The sequence below is a fragment of the Monomorium pharaonis genome, chromosome 4 (assembly GCF_013373865.1).
Source record: "Monomorium pharaonis isolate MP-MQ-018 chromosome 4, ASM1337386v2, whole genome shotgun sequence".
Taxonomy (NCBI): domain Eukaryota; kingdom Metazoa; phylum Arthropoda; class Insecta; order Hymenoptera; family Formicidae; genus Monomorium; species Monomorium pharaonis.
The window spans coordinates 1,384,614-1,404,487 of NC_050470.1; the positions used below are offsets into that span (position 1 = coordinate 1,384,614).

Genomic DNA, 19,874 nt, shown 5'->3' on the forward strand with positions numbered 1-19,874 from the left:
AATTATCTATTCTTTTAAACACATTTCAGTACTTGTATTTTATCTGTTTTTTTACTTACAATTCTCCTCTTATTTTCTTATCCATATGTTTCTCTTTCTCTCTTCGTTCTCCTTTGCATTATTCGTCCATTTATATTTTTACATTTTTTAATCTTATTCTCAGATAACTTGTTTTTCTAATTATTGTTGTTTCTTTTTTTTTAATTCTCGAATGAAATCTCTGCATAATTTCTGTCATGTTTTTCACAACTTATATATCGATACTTTCAGTCATATTTTCTTTTCTACATCTCTGGCTTTCCTTCTTTCTTCATCCTTAATTCTTTTCTCTTTCTTCATTTTTAATCAAACTCACTTCTTGAAGAAAATGCTCACAATAACACACATACACACATTCCATATTACAAATAAATTTATTATTCAATTTTATTTTGTCTTTTACGCATTAATTATATTATTATAAAACAATTAAAATTATTATAGATTTTAAAATTTAACTTGTATATTATACATGCTTTCGTTCTATTGATGTAAAAAATTTTGTACATCGCGTTTTTAATGCCGTTCAAAATCAGTTATTGTATGGTTATAGAATTGTATGGTTATAATATTGGTTATAGAAAATGTGTACATACATAAACTGAAATTTATAAAAATCCATGATTTGACTTATTCTTCTGTCATCTATCACGTGCGTTAATGTACTGCACAAGCACTGTCGTTCAAAGACAGAAAAAACTTGGAAGAAAAATCAATGAGTTGAAATACGCAAAGTTACTAAATGAAACCGAACAAAGTGGAAGTATAATGTTTCTCCCCTCTTCTGTGTTTATTCATTATTCTCTGTACTTTGAGTCTCATCGATTACTATTCGAACTTGATGTACTTTCTGCTTGTATATTAACTGTAATATTTTTTTTTATTACGTTGTAGGAAACGTCGAATAGAGAGATGAATGGTGAAGATCCTTCTAACTAAATATTTTTTTTCTTTTTCTCTTTTTTTCTGTTTTCTAGCATCTAAAACCGTGAGAGTATATAATCATGATCATAATATGGGTGCTTTCGATTTCCTTGAACACGCAATTTCCACGCAGGCTGAAAAATTTTCTTATGATTATCACTATGAATTTAACATTCGATGTGCGTGTAGTACACCTACATTTGCTTGAATTTTTAAAGCAAATTGCTCATTGCTTGACCGACCAGTAGGGTCATCGATTTGAGAGGTACACTTTTAATTTTTTTTTCTACGAGCGTTACAGGAAAGCCACAGCAATTGCATATGAAATTTAAATCTACATGCGAATATTTAATAATTGTGAGGAGATTAGAATATGTTCTTTGTTTTGCCTTCTCTCAAAGATTTTTATTTTGTGCAGTGACGATCAGTACTGTACATCGTATGAATGATCAGTTTTATTCAGTGATACTCTTTAGTCATACGTATATTTTTTTTTTTAACGGAGATAAACAGCAATAAAAAGGTGAAAACAAAAAGAACATGAAACAAACACCTACAAGTACCATTAACCGAGCCGTAGAAATTCCGCTTCGAATTTTTGGTATCTGGCCAGGATCATCATACATTCCATTCTGTAGACTATTTTGGACGATTATAATAGCGGCTACTCAATCTTTTCAATATCGATATGTTATTAAGCGCTTATATACTGTCGATCTGTCCGAACTAATGGAATGCTTAAGTGTTGCCTTAACGTATAGTCAATTTTTTTTTAAAATCATCAATTTTTGGCTTAATCAGCGGTGAGACATGCAATAGTAATAGCTACAATTTTAATAAATGTATCAACAATATTTTTACAGAGAATGACATGATACTTTTCTTAATTATATAATAAACACATTAAAAATTACAATATTATGTAAATTTCTGCGCATATGTAATTTTAAGAAATTAATGTTTCTTTCGTTACGATGATCCATAAAATCGCTCGTAGAACATTCGGCAAGATATTGGCGATGATGGCGATGGATTGGAAGGAAAGCAGCAATGCCGATTTTAGTAAACGTGCGACAATCAGCAAAGCCATTTTATCGCATAATATTTCTAATTTATGTTTTGGTAGTGTTGTAATAGCCGTAATATTCTATAATGTTAGCGTTTTCACTTACAACTCGTTTAATCTAGACGAAACTGATATATCCATGCGACCGCTAATTCTAAAGATGGATTTTCCATTCAGCGGTGATACACGATTTGCTTATGAAATTATATTGCTTTCACAAGTTTTTTGTACAGTACTCACTGCTTGTGGCAATGTCATGCTGAATACTCTCCTTATTGTCTTGGTAAGTGAATTAAAATTTATTTTAAAATATTGTAATGGTTGTCTCCATTTGAACTAAAGCCCGTAATCATGTTATCACGCATTATGTATAATTATTGTAATTAAAATAAAATCACGTTTTTGAAATCTATTAGGTACTACATTTAGGTGGCCAAATCGAAATTCTCAGTAAATGGATAACAGAAGTTATTTCAGACGAAAACGAATATAAACTAAACCTAACGACAGTAAAGACAATAATTGAAAAACATCAGAATATTATTACTTTTTCAAAAAGTATCGAAAATATATTTTCCGACATTGCGTTGGTTCTATTCGTAGCAGACACTTTGACTATCTGTGGTAGCGGTTTTGTACTTGTTACGGTAAATAATTTTAATGAGTCTCATTGGTAAAAGATTCAAAATTTAATAAAGGCAAATTTTACTCAAAAGTGAAAAAAATTATTAAATTGTATAATTTAACAATCATTCAATGGTTGCGGACATGAGAAAGGACTTATTATTGAAATCTTTAATGTTGCGTTACATATAAGAGTATTATTTTTAATATCTCAGTCCATTGGAAGGCCTGATACTGTTTCGATTGTAATGAAGATTCTTGGATTTTACTTTATAATAAATTTTGAAGTATTTATGTTCTGTTTTGCTGGAGAATACTTAAGCTCTAAGGTTAGTATTAATATTTGTGGAATGTCCAATTATTATTAAATAAATTGCTAATTTTTCTCTGTAATTCTTAACTCTTCGTATATAGAGTAAAGTAATCGGTGACGCTGCATACAGTTCTCGTTGGTATCAATGCAAATTTCAAGACAGCCGGGTTATCTTGTTTCTGATAATGAGATCGCAAAATCAAATGTCAATTACAGTTGGGAAATTTATGGATCTTTCCTTCGAACGATTTGTCAGCGTAAGAATACTATTAAAATATTTTGTTTTAAAAATACTTCTAATTTTTTTTCAAATACGATGTTTAATATCTTTTACTACTTACAATGCTGTAGTTTTTATAATAAATAAATATTTTACACATACGTTGATATGTAATATTAATTGCACTTACGTATGCCAATTTATTGACGAATTCATAATTTTGTTATAGATTTTGAAAGCTTCAGCATCCTACGTATCATTTATGCTAGCATTATATTGAAGACAATGTAAGTGTTTAATACAATAACCGTAATAGAATAGTAACTTATATGTTAAGTATAAACATCGAATAAAAGTATTTTATTGTAATCGTATTACTGTAATCGCATATTTTGTTTGGCTTTTACTTCTGCTATTCTATATATTTTTTAATTTTTAATTATCTATTCTTTAGATTATTCGCCACTCATACTTTCTCATTTTTTAATCTGTTTCTCAGATAACTTGCTTCTTTAATTATTGCTGTTTTTTTTTATTCTCAGAGGGAATCTCTGCATTCTGTCATGTTTTCTACAACTTACCCTTATCAATATCATCAATATCATTGTTCTTAATATTTTGTTATATATCGATACTTTTAATCTTGTTTTCTTTCCCACATCTCTGGTTTTTTTCCTGTTGTTTCATTCTTAAGTTTTCTCCTTTTTTAAATTATTAATCAAATTATTATTACTTTACCTGAAAAAAAAAATTATTTATAATAATATGCATACACACATTTCATATTACAATTAAATTTATTTATTTAAATTTAATTTTTTATGCATGAATAATATTAGAAAAACAATTAAAGTCGTAGATTTTATACAACTTGTATTTTATACATGCTTTCATTTTGTCGATGTGAAACATTTCGCATTTCTAATGTCGTTTAAAATCAGCTATTGTATAGCTATAGAAAATTTACACATAAATTGAAATTTGTAGAAATCTATGATTTGATTAGACTTACTATTCTATCGTCCGTCACGTGCGTTAATGTACTGCACGTGCACTGTTGCTAAAAGGAAGAAAAGACTCGGAAAGAAAATCAATAAGTTGAAATACGCAAAGTTACTAAATGAAACGGAACAACGCAAAAGTATAATTTTTCTCTTCTTCTGTATTTACTCATTATTTTCTGTACTTTGAGTCTCATCGATTACTATTCGAACTTTATGTACTTTCTGCTTGTATATTAACTGTAATATTTTTTTTTATTACGTTGTAGGAAGCGACGAGTAGAGAGATGAATGGTGAAGATCCCTCGAACAAAATATTCTTTTTTTCCTTTTCTCTTTTTTTTCTGTTTTCTAGCATCTAAAACCGTTAGAGTATATAATCATGATCATAATATAGGTGCTTTCGATTTCCTTGAACACGCGATTTCCACGCAGGCTAAAAAATTTTCTTATGATTATTACTCTGAATTTAACATTCGATGTGCGTATAGTACACCTACATTTGCTTGAATTTTTAAAGCAAATTGCTCATTTCTTGACCGACCAGTAGGGCCATCGAGAGGTAGTCTTTTAATTTTTTTTTCTACGAGCGTTACAGTAGAAAAGCCACAGCAATTGCATATGAAATTTAAACCTACATGCAGATATTTAATAATTGTGAGGAGATTAGAATATGTTCTTTGTTTTGCCTTCTCTCAAAGATTTTTATTTTGTGCAGTGACGATCAGTACTATACATCGTACGAATGATCAGTTTTATTCAGTGATACTCTTTAGTCATTCGTACATTTTTTTAACGGAGATAAACAGAAATAAAAAGGTGAAAACAAAAAGAACATGAAACAAACACCTACAAGTACCATCAATCGAGCCATAGAAATTCCGCTTCGAATTTTTGGTATCTGGCCAGGATCATCATACATTCTATTTTGTAGACTTTTTTGGACGATTACAATAGCGGCTATTCAATCTTTCCAATATCGATATGTTATTAAGCGCTTATATACTGTCGATCTGTCCGATCTGATGGAATGCCTAAGTGTTACCTTAACGTATAGTCAATTTTTTTTTAAAATCATCAATTTTTGGCTTAATCAGCGGTGAGACATGCAATAGCTACAATTTTAATAAATATATCAACAATATTTTTACAGAGAATGACACGATACTTTTCTTAATTATATGATAAACACATTTAAAGTCACAACATTATGTAAATTTCTGTACATATGTAATTTTAAGAAATTAATGTTTCTTTCATTATGATGGTCCATAAAATCGCTCGTAGAACATTGGACAAGATATTGGCGATGATGGCGATGGATTGGAAGAAAAGCAGCAATACCGATTTTAGTAAACGTGCGACGATCGGCAAAGCCATTCTATCGCATAATATTTCTAATTTATGTTTTGGTAGTGTTGTAATAGCCGTAATATTTTATACTGTTAGCGTTTTCACTTACAACTCGTTTAATCTAGACGAAACTGATATATCCATGCGACCGCTAATTCTAAAGATGGATTTTCCATTCAGCGGTGATACACGATTTGTTTATGAAATTATATTGCTTTCACAAGGTTTTTGTACAGTACTCACTGCTTGTGGCAATGTCATGCTGAATACTCTCCTTATTGTCTTGGTGAGTGAATTATTTGTTATAAAATTTTGTAATGGTTGTCTTTGTTTGAACTAAAGCCACGTAATCATGTTAGCACGCATTATGTATAATTACTGTAATTAAAATAAAATCAAGTTTTCAAAATCTATTAGGTACTACATTTAGGTGGCCAAATCGAAATTCTCAGTAAATGGATAACAGAAGTTATTTCAGACGAAAACGAATATAAACTAAACCTAACAATAGTAGGGACAATAATTGAAAAACATCAGAATATTATTACTTTTTCAAAAAGTATCGAAAATATATTTTCCGACATTACGTTGGTTCTATTTGTAGCAGACACTTTGACTATCTGTAGTATCGGTTTTGTACTGGTTACGGTAAATAATCATAATGAGTTTCATCGGTAAAAGATCAAAAATTTAATAAAGACAAATTTTACTCAAAAGTAAAAAAAATTATTAAATTGTATAATTTAACATTTGTTCAATGGTTACGGGCACGGGAAAGGACTTATTATTAAAATCTTTAATGTTGTGTTACATATAAAAGTATTATTTTTAATATCTCAGTCCATTGGAAGACCTGATGCTGTTTCGATTGTAATGAAGATTCTTGGATTTTACTTTATAATAAATTTTGAAGTATTTATGTTCTGTTTTGCTGGAGAGTACTTAAGCTCTAAGGTTAGTATTAATATTTGTGGAATGTCCAATTATTATTAAATAAATTGCTAATTTTTCTCTGTAATTCTTAACTCTTCGTATATAGAGTAAAGTAATCGGTGACGCTGCATACAGTTCTCGTTGGTATCAATGCAAATTTCAAGACAGCCGGGTTATCTTGTTTCTGATAATGAGATCGCAAAATCAAATGTCGATTACAGTTGGGAAATTTATGGATCTTTCCTTCGAACGATTTGTCAGCGTAAGAATACTATTAAAATATTTTGTTCTAAAAATACTTCTAATTTTTTTTTCAAATACAGTGTTTAATATCTCACTTTTACTACTTACAATGCTGTAGTTTTTATAATAAATAAATATTTTATACATACGTTCCTATGTAATATTGATTGCATTTACGTATGCCAATTTATTGACAAATTCATAATTTTGTTATAGATTTTGAAAGCTTCAGCATCCTACGTATCGTTTATGCTAGCATTATATTGAAGACAATGTAAGTGTTTAATACAATAACCGTAATAGAATAGTAACTCATATGTTAAGTATAAACATTGAATAAAAGTATTTTACTGTAATCGTATTACTGTAATCGCATATTTTGTTTGGCTTTTACTTCTGCTATTCTATATATTTTTTTAATTTTTAATTATTTATTCTTTAGATTATTCGCTCACTTATACTTTCTCAATTTTTAATCTGTTTCTCAGATAACTTGCTTCTTTAATTATTGTTATTTCCTTTTTTTATTCTCAGAGGGAATCTCTGCATTCTGTCATGTTTTGCACAACTTACCCTTATCAATATCATTGTTCTTAATATTTTGTTATTTATCAATACTTTTAATCTTAATTTCTTTCCTACATCTCTGCTTTTTCCTTGTTGTTTTATCCTTAAGTCTTCTTCTTTTCTTAATTCTTAATTGAATTATTACTTTTCCTGGAAAAAAAAAATTATTTATAATAATACGCATACACACATTTCATATTACAATTAAATTTATTTATTTAAATTTAATTTTTTATGCATGAATAATATTAGAAAAACGATTAAAGTCGTAGATTTTATATAACTTGTATTTCATACATGCTTTCATTCTGTCGATGTGAAACATTTCGCATTTCTAATGCCGTTTAAAATCAGCTATTGTATAACTATAGAAAATTTACACATAAATAGAAATCTATGATTTCATTAGACTTACTATTCTATCGTCCATCACGTGTGTTAATGTACTGCACGTGCACGTGCATTGCTAAAAGGAAGAAAAGACTCGGAAAGAAAATCAATAAGTTGAAATACGCAAAGTTACTAAATGAAGTCGAACAAAGTGAAAGTATAATTTTTATCTTCCTCTGTGTTTACTCATTATACTCTGTACTTCGAGTCTTATCGATTCAAACTTTACAATTCAAACTTTATATACTTTCTGCTTGCATATTAACAGCAATATTTTTTACTGCGTTGTAGGAAACAACGTATGGATAAGTGTAAAAGAATTATAGCGATGCTAGTAAACTAGATTTTAGTAATCATGATAAGCAAAGCTATTGAGTCATAATTTTGCTAATGTCGCGGTTTCTTTTTGATAGCCATAACATTATGTAGCACTAGCATTTTTACTTTTGACACGAGTAACACAGAAGAGTCTTATATAACTATGCGACTCTTTATTCTGAAAATGGATTTTCCATTTAATATTGATATACAATTTGTTTACGGATTGACATTAGTTGTACAATTCTCTTGCGTATTGATCTTTGGTGGTGTCGTTATCATGATGTTCTTATTGTCTTGGTGAGTTGTTAAAATTGTCTTAAAATGTTATAAAATTTTTAATTAACATGTTAATGTAACACAATAATATCATTACTAAATATAATATAATTATTGTAAAAAAGCCAAGATAAATTTTGAAACTTTTTCAGGTGCTGCATTTATCTGGTCAAATTGAGATTCTTCGTAAATGGTTGACAGTAAATAGTTTCAGAGGAAAGCGGATACAGACTGAGCCTACTAATAATAAGAAAAATAATTGTAAAACATCAGAATATTATTTCCTTTTCGAAAGACATCAAAAATTTATATTCCAATATTGCACTGGTGTTATATTTGTGTCAGACACATTAATTATCTGTGCTCTCGGTTTTGTACTTATTACGTAAGTATTATCGCTGAAAGATAAAATGTAGAAGGACAAATTTTATGGAAAATATACACATGATACAGATGATTAATTTATATAATTTAAATTATGTTCGCTGATTTGTTACAAATCATTTTAATATTGCTAATGGTATTAAAAAATATATTATTTAATATTACAGTTAATTGGAAGGTCCGATACTGTTCCGATTCTAATAAAAACTCTTGGATTTTATTTCACAATGAATTGTAAAGTATTTATGTTCTGTTTCGCTGGAGAATATTTAAATATTAAGGTTAGAATTAACATCTCTGATGTGTCCAATTATTAACTAAACTGGTAATTCTCTCTTCTTAATTCTTGGTATGTAGAGCAAAGCAATCGGAGTCGCCGCATACGACTCTTCTTGGTACCAATGCAGATTTCAAGACAGATGGATTATTCTGTTTCTGATAATGAAATCGCAAAATGAATTGACAATTACATTTGGAAAATTTATGGAATAATTTCTTGGAATAATTTCTCAATGTAAGCATACCGTCGAAATATTATGTTCTAACAATTTCTCTTTAAAATATGATATTTATGATCTTACATCTACATTTACAGTGCTGTGGTTTTTATAATAAGTCAGAATTTTATACATATGTTCTCATCTAACATTACTTGTATTTTCATGCATCAGTTTAGTGGTGTGTGTGTGTGTGTGTGTGTGTGTGTGTGTGTGTGTGTGTGTGTGTGTGTGTGTGTGTGTGTGTGTGTGTGTGTGTGTGTGTGTGTGTGTGTGTGTGTGTGTGTGTGTGTGACAAACACATAATATTGTTATAGATTATAAAACCTTCAGCATCTGACATATCAGTTATGCTAGCAGTATATTAAAGACAAAAATTCGACTGTTTAATATAATAATTATAATAATAAAATAGCAAACTCATAAATGTTAAATCTGATCACTCTAAAACTAAATGTATAAAAAATACTTTACTTGTGTGCAAAATTTAGTTTTTTATGTAAAAATATCATACTATACTGCATAAAAAAAATAAATTTACACATTTAAATATAGTTTAACACATTTTGCTATTATTTTTACGTAAGAAACCAAGTAACATATAAATAAAGCATTTTTATACATTTGGATTTGCAGTGTATATATAAAGAATATGCACATTTCAAATAAAAGTTGTATTTCACTTTTCGCATCTCTGTAATCGTCAATTTTTATTCGTCTCGATTTTACTCTTTGAACAGGCCCTGCGCACATATATCAATAGTTTCAAAAACATAGTGTTAATTATGAGATAAATGTTAAATATTCTTTTCTTATATCTGAGAGAGGTTAAGAAAGGTAGACTACAGGTAGCGAGGATTCGAAGAGTCGTAACTTTTATGTACAATATATACTAATTTTACTTTTTCCTGGTACTTCATCCTTCATGTTACATCTTATTTTCTTAATTTTGCTTCAGAGAAAATTTCATTTCAGTACATATAGAGTACGGTCCACGGTTCATACAGTACTCTAAATTATTAAAGCAAATAGGTCGCAAATGCGTTATGACTATTTTATTTAAAAAGTATTCTTCGACAGATGCTTTTCTTTCTTTAAAGGTAATTGCTCGTTAGAAGTTAAAACTTATAACTTTATAGTTAGATGACATTTCATGTACAATTACCTTACCAATTTCTTTATTTTTTTTCTCTTGAATTTCTTTTCTACTAGATATTAAGACTCTTTTAAAGATCGCAAGATGTGACTTTCACCGGATGTATATCGCTGTGATCATTACATATTTAAGCAAATTGTTCATGAGTGCGTAGTCAGTACTGGAAGATAACGCGACTTTGTCCGCTCCTTTTTAAAAAATTAGAAGCTATTTCTTCGTATTGTGTACACACAGGAGGAAAATATTTAATGAGCCATTGGTCAGTCACCCGACGGTGCTATACGTTTCAAGGTACTTCTAGAATTTTCTAGTCTGCACGCAAATTTTCTACAACATACATCAAGCTGTGGTTGGAGAACATTTTTTCAAGAGTATATGTTTCTTATACGTTGACAAAAGTATTCCTATGTTTTAATGTTTTGGCTAGTACATAAACAGTAGCAAAGGAAGATAAGAAATTATGGGGAGTAAACGTACGATCAATCGCACGGTAGAACTTATGCTCACCATGTTCGGTGTCTGGCCAGGTATACCATGTGTACAGCTCTACAGAGTGTTTTGGATAATTACGTTAGCAATTAATCAATACTTTCACTACTTGTATTTTGCAACGCATTTTCATTTTGATAATCTTTTCGACTTGATGGATTGTCTGAGTAGTTTCTTGGCGCATGTAAAACTGACCTTCAAGCTCGTTATTTTTTCACTAAAACAGCGGTAAGCGATAATTAATCAATTAAACAATCAAAACTTTTAAACAAAAGAAAAAGGAAAAATAATGTCGTGAGAATACAGCTGCAACTGTCTCGAGATATTCAATCGTTTGTAGAAAATTTGTCGAAATTTTGACAATGACAAAGGAAGACTGGGATGATTGCGGTAACAGTGACGTTGCATTACGCGAAACGGCAAGCAAAACAAAATTATCGAGCCGTATTTGCAATGCGTTAATTATTCTTCATACAATCGCCGCGGTTGCATACGTCATTGGCATTCTCCTGGCCGATGCCGACGTCACCGATCGAACGGCTGAATTGCCCCTCATGATGAAAATGGAATATCCCTTCGTTATAGACACGCTACGCAAGTACAGACTGGTATTAGCTACGCAGTTCGTTTTCGTGATGGTGTGCAGTTGGGGAGCTGGTTTATTCAACGGTCTGTTTTTAACTCTGGTAACCTGCACCTAAATAAGCAAGTGTCATAAGCAAAATATAATTGTTGTATAATGCTACTACATATTGTTAAATTATTTTACTATAAATATTTAGTATAAATTCAAAAATAGTAGAATATCAATTTCATAAAGTTTTAATGCGCTCTTGTGCATTTTATTAATTCATTATTCATAATAATATTAATATTTTTTAAAAGTAAAATAAATAATTGTTATCATATAGTGACAGAATTTTTATTTGTAGACTCTACACGTGGGCAGTCAAATAAACATTTTGCTGCGCTGGTTGACGGAAGTTGGATCTATAGACATTGAAAAAAAACGTGACTCATTCGTCACTGTCATGACGGAAATCATTCGGAAACATCAAAAAATTATTAATCTTTCAGAAAACATAGAAAATCTTTATTCATACATTGCTTTGTTGCAATTCACATCGAATACCGTGATGATTTGCTCATTAGGATTTCTTATTGTAACCGTGAGTTAAATTATTAAAATTTAAAATTAAAAAATGTAACTTTAATATCAAATACATTAATATCAATTTCTTATATATTGATTTATATTACGTATCTCAATTAATTTGTCATAGTTATATAAATATAAACCACATTTATAAGATTCTATACGTAAATATGTTTGTTTTCATTTTGTACTAACACTATAGGCAATCGGTAGTCCTGATGCCACTGAACAAATAGTAAGATCTCTTTTATTTTACGCTGTGACAAATATCGAAGCGTTTATATTTTGCTTTGCTGGAGAATATCTGAGCAATAAGGTTAGAGATAGAAGATTGTTATGATAGTAATAAAGAAAACCTATAGATAGTTTTGCGTTTCTGATATTAAAACTGATATATCATAGAAGAAAATACTATAGATTTTTTTTATTTCCACTTTCATAGAGCAAAGCGATTGGAAATGCAGCGTACAATTCAACTTGGTACAATATGAGAGCTAAAGATAACCGTATTTTGTTATTTATAATTTTAAGATCACAGAGACAATTAAAGTTTACAGCAGGCAAAATGGCAGATCTTTCCTTAGAGTATTTCACAAATGTAAGATATGTAATAGTTAAAAAAACCATGTCTTAACTCAATTTTTTATAAGGACGTGATCATTTATTTTTTTCTGTTATTAGTAATAATAATATTATTATCATTTAAGATAGATTTCTTATCATATAGATTTTTTTATACAAATTATGTTATAATAATGCGTTGGCATTTTTTATTATCACTAGTAAATGTTAAATTGTTATAGATTATGAAGGCTTCTGGATCGTATTTATCGGTGCTACTGGCAATGAAATAAATGCCATAGTATTTATTTTAAAATTTCTTAATAATCATAAAGTAATAAAGTAAGTTATTATATCGTATATAGAGTTTGATTTTCTTAAAAAGAATATTTAAGGCAAAGTATATATAATATGTACAGATAAATATGAAAAAATATATACGCATGGTACATATTTTAGTAAAATATATACTTTTAGAAAATAATATAGTTATTAATTGATATAAAAAACTGTAATACACAAAAATCGTGAAATTTTTTTTATTAGTATAGAGAAAAATTGCATGTTCTAATAATTTTAGAATACATTTTTTTCATTTCTTCAAACATTGTGCACATAAAATACTAAATTGCATTATTCTTACATGCATTTTTATCTATACAATCTATGCACTTGTTGATTTCTCATAAGTATCACTATAATATAATGCATGCAATAAATATCGAATATGCAATAAATATCAAATATGCTGCAAACTACCTTACACGTGAAGAAACTTTTATATTTCTGTATAGCACTGCACTTGAGTTTTTCTGTTGCTGCTTTGTTGCTTTAGTGCATAAACTTCAAAACCTTTCCGGGGTACGCTAAAGTACGACTGGTGGTCGAATGTCGAATGCGTACATCACCGCACGAATCATTGCATATTTAATCCGAATAATATGCGACTACTAAGAAAAGGAAACGTGACCCCTATGTGCTTTCCCTCGTCATATTCGCGTTCGCACGAATCATTGTATATTTAAACCAGATAATATGCTATAACTGGCACTCAAGAGATGACCCTATGTTCTCTTCTTTCTCTCTTGCTTGTCATATCGATATTATAGGAAATTATGATAAACACGAGCGAGACAAATTTCATGTACCATAAAAATATTTAATAAGCAACTACTATTGATCACTCGTCCAATAAGTCTTACTTGCTTCTTAGAATCCTTTAGTCTTTTCCACAACGTACATTACGCTGCGGTTGGAAAATATAATTTCAATGAGAGTATACGTTCCTTATTCTTATCTTCGATAAAAGAATTCCTAGATTTTGATGCCCTAACTTGTATACAGATAATAGTAGAGAAAGACAAGAAGTTATGGGGAGTAAACGTACGATCAGTCGCACGGTAGAATTTTTTCTTACCGCATTCGGTGTCTGGCCAGGTGCACCAATATTCTATAGAATGTTCAGTGTGTTTTTACTAGGAACTACTGTATTACTCCATTGCTGGTACATTATGATGCATTTTAATCTCGACAATCTCTTCAATTTGATGGATTGTCTGAGTAGTTTCTTGGCGTTTTTGAAAGTAACCTGTAATATCATTATCTTCACGTTAAAATATCAGTAAGCGACAATTAATCAAGTAAACAATTAAAATTTCGTAAAGAAAGACAAAAATAACATTAAAAGGATACGCTTAACTGTTTCTCTATATAGCTTATTGTTTATAGAAAATTTAACGAAATCTTGACGACAATAATGGAAGACTGGGACGATTGTGGTAACAGTGATGTTGCATTGCGCGAAGTAACAAACAAAGCAAAACTGTCAAGTCGTATTTCTAATGGATTAATTCTTCTTCATACATTCGGTGGACTTGCGTACGTTATTAGCATTCTGCTAATTGTTATCGAAGTCGACGTCACCGATCAATCTATGGATGAAATACCTTTCATGATGAAAATGGAATATCCCTTCGTTATAAACACGCAACGCAAGTACAGACTGGTATTAGTTACGCAATTTATTGGCGTGATGTTGTGCACTTGGGGAGCTGGTTTATTCAACGGTCTGTTTTTAACTCTGGTAACCTGCACCTACATAAGCAAATATAATTATAATTATAATTGCTATTTTAACCATATTATTAGTTTATATTTTAATATAAATATTAAATTAGAAATTAAAAAAAAATAAATATCTGTTTATACTTCATTATTTAATTTGATCTAGTGCACTTAAATTTATTTCTCACAAATTTCTCACCAATATTTTTACTTCTTAAATATAAAATAAAAAATTGTCATTACATTGTCATAAATAATAAAATCGTTATTTGTAGACTTTACACGTGGGCAGTCAAATAAATATTCTACTTTATTCGTTGACGGCAATTGGATCTAAAGATATCCGGAAAAAAGATTCATTCCTCACTGTTATGACGAAAATCATTGAGAAACATAAAAAAATTATCATTCTTTCGGAGAACATTGAAAATGTCTTTGCACCTATTTCTTTAATGAAATTTCTATCGAATACAACGATGATTTGTTCATTAGGATTTCTCATTGTAACAGTGAGTAAAATTATCAAACTATTAAAATTTTACATTTAAAAAATTAATCTCAGAATTATTTACAATATTAATTTTCTACATATTAATTTATATATTATGCAGCTTTCACCTTAATTAATGTATACTCACATTAATCACCGTTTATAAGACTTGTGCGGGTAACTCATTAATTTTCATTTTGCCTTAATATTGTAGGCACTCGACGGTCCCGGTGCTGCTGAAAAAATATTGAGATCTCTTACATTTTTTTGTGTAACAAACGTCGAAGCGTTTATACTTTGCTTCGCTGGAGAATACATGAGCAATAAGGTTAGTAAAAGAAGATTATATTGTAATAGTAATTAAAAAAGGCGTAAAGAGATAATTTGTAAAATAATGTAAGTTAATAATATTAAAAGAAATTATTATATAATTAATTAATTATGATATATAAAGAAATTTTATAAAATAGTTCTATTGGTATTATTTTTTCATTTTTATAGAGTAAAGAGATAGGAAACGCGGCATACAATTCTTCTTGGTATGATATGAATGTTAAAAACAGTCGTCTTTTGTTATTTATAATTTTACGATCGCAGAAGCAATTGCAGTTTACAGCGGGCAAGATGGTAGTTCTCTCCTTAGAGTGCTTTACAAACGTGAGATATGTAATAACTAAAGATATAAATATTTTAATTAAATCTTTTATATATTTTTTTATATCTAACGATGATAACATTATTATCGTTCAAAGCAGACTTTTTATCATACAAAATTGTTTATGTAGACATATAATAATAATAATAATGCGTATATATTTTTCTTTGTTATTAATAAAAGCAATATTTTATAGATTATGAAGGCTTCTGGATCATATTTATCAGTACTTTTGGCAATGAGATGAACATTGGAGCATAGTTTTGTAATTTGTTGAAGATGTGTTACATATATTTTCTAGTTATAATGGATAAAAGTTATGAATTATCGATTGTTCTTAGAGATTACACAGAGATTACATTTGAAAGTAATATAAAAAATTTAACGGGACTTTTTACCTTGATAATAGTTATTTGTGCAACAAGTGCAGTTGAGTTATTGAGTCGGTTAATTGTCCGTAAGTACGTTCACCCGCACGTGTGGACAACAGCCGATCCGCACGTGTCGCACAATATTTTTTGTTACCTGTGCATCGAAATGTTGGTCCTTGAATGTGACAGATGAGAAAACAACAACTTTCGATGTATAAGTAGCGAAAAAAATTATTACATTATCACTCGCATTTTTATCTATACAATTTACGTATTGATTTCTTATAAATATCACTATAGCATACAGGCAAGCTGTTAACTGCCTTGCAGGCAAGAAATTTATATATTTCCGTAGAATTTTCTTTAGATTTCTCCGTTACTTTTTTCTGCTCTGGTGCACGAACTTCAAAACTTTTCCGGAATATGCTGAAGTATGGCAATCAAATGCGTATATCACCGCACGAATTATTGCATACTTAAATCGGATAATATGCGTTTACTAGGAAAAAAAGATGACCCCATGTTTTCTCCCTCTTTTTATATCAATGTTGTGAGAAACTAAACGTATGCGAGCGAGGACAGTATGCTCCATGATAAAAATATTTAATGAGATACTTCCATTAGATGATCATGGTAGGGATCCATTTGATGATCTCGGGGTAGAACCTCTCAGTCTTTATGCAGTTATTCTAGAATACACACTGAGTTCTCATCGGTAAACGCAACGAGTGGCGAAGGAAGAAAGATAGAAAACAATTCTGTTTCTTATCTGAAAAAGCGTTTGCCTTGTTGCTTATAAATCGATGCCTTCCCTCGCGTAAAAACCGGAGAGCAAAAAGAAATAAGGGATGACGCGTAAAAGCACAATTAATCGCACGTTAAAATTAATGCTCACTCTGTGCGGTATATGGCCAGGCACATCGTGTGTTATAATCTGCAGGGCGTATTGGATTATTGCATTAGCAACAGATGAAATTTGCCACTACCGTTATCTTTTAATGCATTTGCATTCTAATGATCTTTTCGACTTGATGGACTGTTTCAGTAGTTTTCTAACGCAAGTAAAATTTTCAATTAAGTTGATCATATTTTGGTTGAATGAACGGTAAGTAATGCTACATAATATATAAGTAGTTTGTATATTTATTACCCAAGATTATTTTCTGCCATTATCTTCTACTTTTATTGTAATCAACATATGTAAATAAATAATATATTCAATTATTCAGGAAGACTTGCATTTTTAAAAAATTTTTATCGATAAATATTCATTTTTATACTTTATTTTACTCAAATGTAAGATAACTATAATTTAAAAAATTAAAACAAAGAAAATATGTTAATATAATTATATAATAATACGTGTTTATTATATATTTATTATATATTTACATATATAATAAAATATATAATAAATTTATATATTAAATTTTTTCTAGAAATATACACAAGTTTTTGTATCTTACATTTGTTCCGATAGAATAATTGATGATTCAAATAATTCGCAGAAAATTCATCGAGATCTTGACGATGATGACAGAAGACTGGAACGATTGCAATGGAAGTGACGTCAACATGCGTGAGACGTTATGCAAAGCTAAATTAGCAGCCCGTATCACTAACGCAATGTTCACTCTTCATACGTTAACTATTGTTGCATATAGTATTGGCATCTTCTTGGCCGACGTCGACGTCACCAATCAATCTGAACTACCTCTTCTCTTAAAAGTCGAGCTTCCTGTCAACATAAACACTGAACGCACGTATAGAACGTTGCTGACCATGCAATTTGTGCATCTTATCATGTCCGGCTGTGGGACAGGTCTACTGAATGCATTGCTTTTAACTTTGGTATGTAAGTTGCAACGTATGAAACGCAATTGTCATAAATTAGTAATTATAAAAATAATTGGCAATTAATACCGTCTCCAAACAATACTTTCTCTCTCTCTCTCTCTCTCTCTCTCTCTGTTAAAATGTGTACCATTTTTAATTTTAATCAGTAGATACAATGTGTGATTTTTATTTCTAGACTCTACACGTAGGTGGTCAGATGGATATCTTGCGCTGTTGGTTACATGAGCTCGTACCGCGAGAGAATAAAGGAACAGCCGAATCTGTCGCCTTTACGACGAATAAAATTATTCGCAAGCATCAAAGAGTTATTAACTTTTCGGAATACATTGAAGATTTATACACATACATCGCGTTAGTACAATTCACATCGAACACCGTGCTAATTTGCTCTTTGGGATTTCTTATCGTAACGGCGAGTGAAAACATTAAGTATTACGTATAATAATAAATATTAGATTCTGTAAGATTAACATTTTGGTTACAAAATAAATTCTGTGTAACTTGTTATATACACAGAGGCATATTTACAATTTTGGTTCCATAATTGCTCCTTTAATATTGCAGGCGATTGGCAGTCCCCATGCGACGGAGCACATAATACGATCTCTTTTATTTTACACTGTAACGAATCTTGAAGCATTTATATTTTGCTACGCAGGGGAATACCTGAAAAACAAGGTTAGACACGGAACAATAATTATGACAATAATCAATAACGCTTATATTGACCCTACTGGAAAAAGAAACGATAATACATATCACAGAGAAGCCCTTAACTATCTCGACTTTTCTAGAGTAAAGCTGTCGGGATTGCGGCGTACAATTCCGCCTGGTACGAAATGAAACCTGAAAACAGTCGTAATTTAATATTCGTGATATTAAGGGCGCAGAAGCAATTGACACTTACAGTTGGAAAAATAATGGATCTCTCCTTAGAATCTTTTACAAGTGTAAGACTCATACGTAGCACACAAAATAATCTTGGATAATTGTACACATAATATTTGTATCAAGATACTTTCTACATTAAATTTACTTTTTGTCTATGTAAATTCTTTTATACCAATCCGTTAAATTTGCAAATTCTTATAGCAATATTTAAAATGCATTTTTTGGCAAATATATACTTTTTAAAATGTTATTTTCTAATAAAAAGGTTCATACTTTATTATAGATTATGAAAGCTTCGGGATCATATTTATCAGTATTGCTGGCTATGCAATAAACACATCGTATATTTGAAGCTTTTTATATGATAGTCATGAAGTATATATCATATAAATATATCTTCAGTAGTAACAGAAAAATATAATATAAGATATATTTTTATGGGTTAAAATAGTAATAATTTAGAGATATTCTAAAACAGTAGTAATTTATAGAAGAATACAAAAAGATACATTCTTGATATCGGAATATTTAATAGATCCCTATTTCCCAGAAATTGTAAGACGAGCATGTTGCGTTATTGTGTTACACTATTATTACATCGAGAATATTTTTACTCATCAATACAAATTAAATTAACGAACAAATACAATCTAATGTAACTTTTATATTTTTCATTTAATTTTATTTATATTTACGTATTTTTAAATAAAGGAAATATTATATAAGAAAATGAAATAATTAGATATACTCATATACAGAAAGAGAGAGAGAGAGAGAGAGAGAGAGAGAGAGAGAGAGAGAGAGAGAGAGAGAGAGAGAGAGAGAGAGAGAGAGAGAGAGAGAGAGAGAGAGAGAGAGAGAGAGAGAAGGAGAAAACACTTTTGTTATACAAAACTAATTAAAAGTAGTTAAAAATTATCTGCATATGCAAAAAATACAATGCAGAAAGTATTAATACAAAGTTAATGATAATATAAATAACATTTAATTTGTTTAAATATTTATGTAAATTCTAACTGTTATGTGTATATCA

General features: G+C 29.6%; 5 protein-coding genes and 1 long non-coding RNA gene across 8 annotated transcripts; 5 read left to right on the forward strand and 1 right to left on the reverse strand.

Annotated features, from left to right (window-relative positions):
• The first annotated feature begins 20 nt into the window (after positions 1-20).
• Positions 21-3,558, forward strand: LOC118645078 (odorant receptor 4-like). 2 transcript variants are annotated; one of them, XM_036285454.1, is made up of 6 exons: positions 21-1,766; positions 1,961-2,312; positions 2,446-2,676; positions 2,869-2,982; positions 3,068-3,223; positions 3,416-3,558. In XM_036285454.1, exons 1-6 carry the CDS (start codon positions 1,504-1,506, stop codon positions 3,464-3,466), a joined length of 1,167 nt encoding a protein of 388 aa, XP_036141347.1. In that variant the 5' UTR covers positions 21-1,503; the 3' UTR covers positions 3,467-3,558. The 2 variants fall into 2 exon arrangements, with proteins under 2 accessions (XP_036141347.1, XP_036141346.1); XM_036285453.1 differs by having other exon boundaries at positions 3,068-3,558.
• Positions 3,559-3,963: 405 nt separating this feature from the next.
• LOC118645079 (odorant receptor 4-like) lies at positions 3,964-7,099 on the forward strand. The gene is made up of 6 exons (XM_036285456.1): positions 3,964-5,286; positions 5,475-5,826; positions 5,958-6,188; positions 6,381-6,494; positions 6,580-6,735; positions 6,933-7,099. Exons 1-6 carry the CDS (start codon positions 5,024-5,026, stop codon positions 6,981-6,983), a joined length of 1,167 nt encoding a protein of 388 aa, XP_036141349.1. The 5' UTR covers positions 3,964-5,023; the 3' UTR covers positions 6,984-7,099.
• Positions 7,100-7,246: 147 nt separating this feature from the next.
• LOC118645089 lies at positions 7,247-7,758 on the reverse strand. Its single transcript, XR_004962838.1, has 2 exons — positions 7,699-7,758; positions 7,247-7,433 (listed from the first exon to the last, which is right to left on the reverse strand). It is a non-coding gene; the product is annotated as an uncharacterized LOC118645089 (long non-coding RNA).
• A 1,962-nt stretch (positions 7,759-9,720) lies between these two features.
• On the forward strand, positions 9,721-12,977 carry LOC105830108 (odorant receptor 4). The gene is made up of 6 exons (XM_028189159.2): positions 9,721-11,024; positions 11,137-11,482; positions 11,729-11,965; positions 12,155-12,268; positions 12,395-12,550; positions 12,756-12,977. Exons 1-6 carry the CDS (start codon positions 10,768-10,770, stop codon positions 12,804-12,806), a joined length of 1,161 nt encoding a protein of 386 aa, XP_028044960.2. The 5' UTR covers positions 9,721-10,767; the 3' UTR covers positions 12,807-12,977.
• A 32-nt stretch (positions 12,978-13,009) lies between these two features.
• LOC118645077 (odorant receptor 13a-like) lies at positions 13,010-16,102 on the forward strand. Of its 2 annotated transcripts, XM_036285452.1 has the most exons (6): positions 13,010-14,134; positions 14,242-14,596; positions 14,853-15,086; positions 15,282-15,395; positions 15,569-15,724; positions 15,919-16,102. In XM_036285452.1, exons 1-6 carry the CDS (start codon positions 13,884-13,886, stop codon positions 15,967-15,969), a joined length of 1,161 nt encoding a protein of 386 aa, XP_036141345.1. In that variant the 5' UTR covers positions 13,010-13,883; the 3' UTR covers positions 15,970-16,102. The 2 variants fall into 2 exon arrangements, with proteins under 2 accessions (XP_036141345.1, XP_036141344.1); XM_036285451.1 differs by having other exon boundaries at positions 15,569-16,102.
• Positions 16,103-16,257: 155 nt separating this feature from the next.
• Positions 16,258-19,496, forward strand: LOC105830106 (odorant receptor 4). Its single transcript, XM_028189039.2, has 6 exons — positions 16,258-17,198; positions 17,602-17,944; positions 18,126-18,362; positions 18,515-18,628; positions 18,745-18,900; positions 19,125-19,496. Exons 1-6 carry the CDS (start codon positions 16,942-16,944, stop codon positions 19,173-19,175), a joined length of 1,158 nt encoding a protein of 385 aa, XP_028044840.2. The 5' UTR covers positions 16,258-16,941; the 3' UTR covers positions 19,176-19,496.
• Positions 19,497-19,874: the final 378 nt, after the last annotated feature.

What these genes read in the sequence shown, in the direction of transcription:
- LOC118645078 (XM_036285453.1), top strand. Translation starts at nt 1,504, where the DNA reads ATGAAACAAACACCTACAAGTACCATTAACCGAGCCGTAGAAATTCCG. An exon ending in GCGGTTTTGTACTTGTTACG is followed by an intron (nt 2,677 to 2,868) that starts GTAAATAATTTT and finishes TTAATATCTCAG; the next exon opens with TCCATTGGAAGGCCTGATAC. An exon ending in GAGAATACTTAAGCTCTAAG is followed by an intron (nt 2,983 to 3,067) that starts GTTAGTATTAAT and finishes CTTCGTATATAG; the next exon opens with AGTAAAGTAATCGGTGACGC.
- LOC118645079 (XM_036285456.1), top strand. Translation starts at nt 5,024, where the DNA reads ATGAAACAAACACCTACAAGTACCATCAATCGAGCCATAGAAATTCCG. An exon ending in TCGGTTTTGTACTGGTTACG is followed by an intron (nt 6,189 to 6,380) that starts GTAAATAATCAT and finishes TTAATATCTCAG; the next exon opens with TCCATTGGAAGACCTGATGC. An exon ending in GAGAGTACTTAAGCTCTAAG is followed by an intron (nt 6,495 to 6,579) that starts GTTAGTATTAAT and finishes CTTCGTATATAG; the next exon opens with AGTAAAGTAATCGGTGACGC.
- LOC105830108 (XM_028189159.2), top strand. Translation starts at nt 10,768, where the DNA reads ATGGGGAGTAAACGTACGATCAATCGCACGGTAGAACTTATGCTCACC. An exon ending in ATTTTTTCACTAAAACAGCG is followed by an intron (nt 11,025 to 11,136) that starts GTAAGCGATAAT and finishes AATCGTTTGTAG; the next exon opens with AAAATTTGTCGAAATTTTGA. An exon ending in GAGAATATCTGAGCAATAAG is followed by an intron (nt 12,269 to 12,394) that starts GTTAGAGATAGA and finishes CCACTTTCATAG; the next exon opens with AGCAAAGCGATTGGAAATGC.
- LOC118645077 (XM_036285451.1), top strand. Translation starts at nt 13,884, where the DNA reads ATGGGGAGTAAACGTACGATCAGTCGCACGGTAGAATTTTTTCTTACC. An exon ending in TAGGATTTCTCATTGTAACA is followed by an intron (nt 15,087 to 15,281) that starts GTGAGTAAAATT and finishes TTAATATTGTAG; the next exon opens with GCACTCGACGGTCCCGGTGC. An exon ending in GAGAATACATGAGCAATAAG is followed by an intron (nt 15,396 to 15,568) that starts GTTAGTAAAAGA and finishes TCATTTTTATAG; the next exon opens with AGTAAAGAGATAGGAAACGC.
- LOC105830106 (XM_028189039.2), top strand. Translation starts at nt 16,942, where the DNA reads ATGACGCGTAAAAGCACAATTAATCGCACGTTAAAATTAATGCTCACT. An exon ending in ATGCATTGCTTTTAACTTTG is followed by an intron (nt 17,945 to 18,125) that starts GTATGTAAGTTG and finishes TTTTATTTCTAG; the next exon opens with ACTCTACACGTAGGTGGTCA. An exon ending in GGGAATACCTGAAAAACAAG is followed by an intron (nt 18,629 to 18,744) that starts GTTAGACACGGA and finishes CGACTTTTCTAG; the next exon opens with AGTAAAGCTGTCGGGATTGC.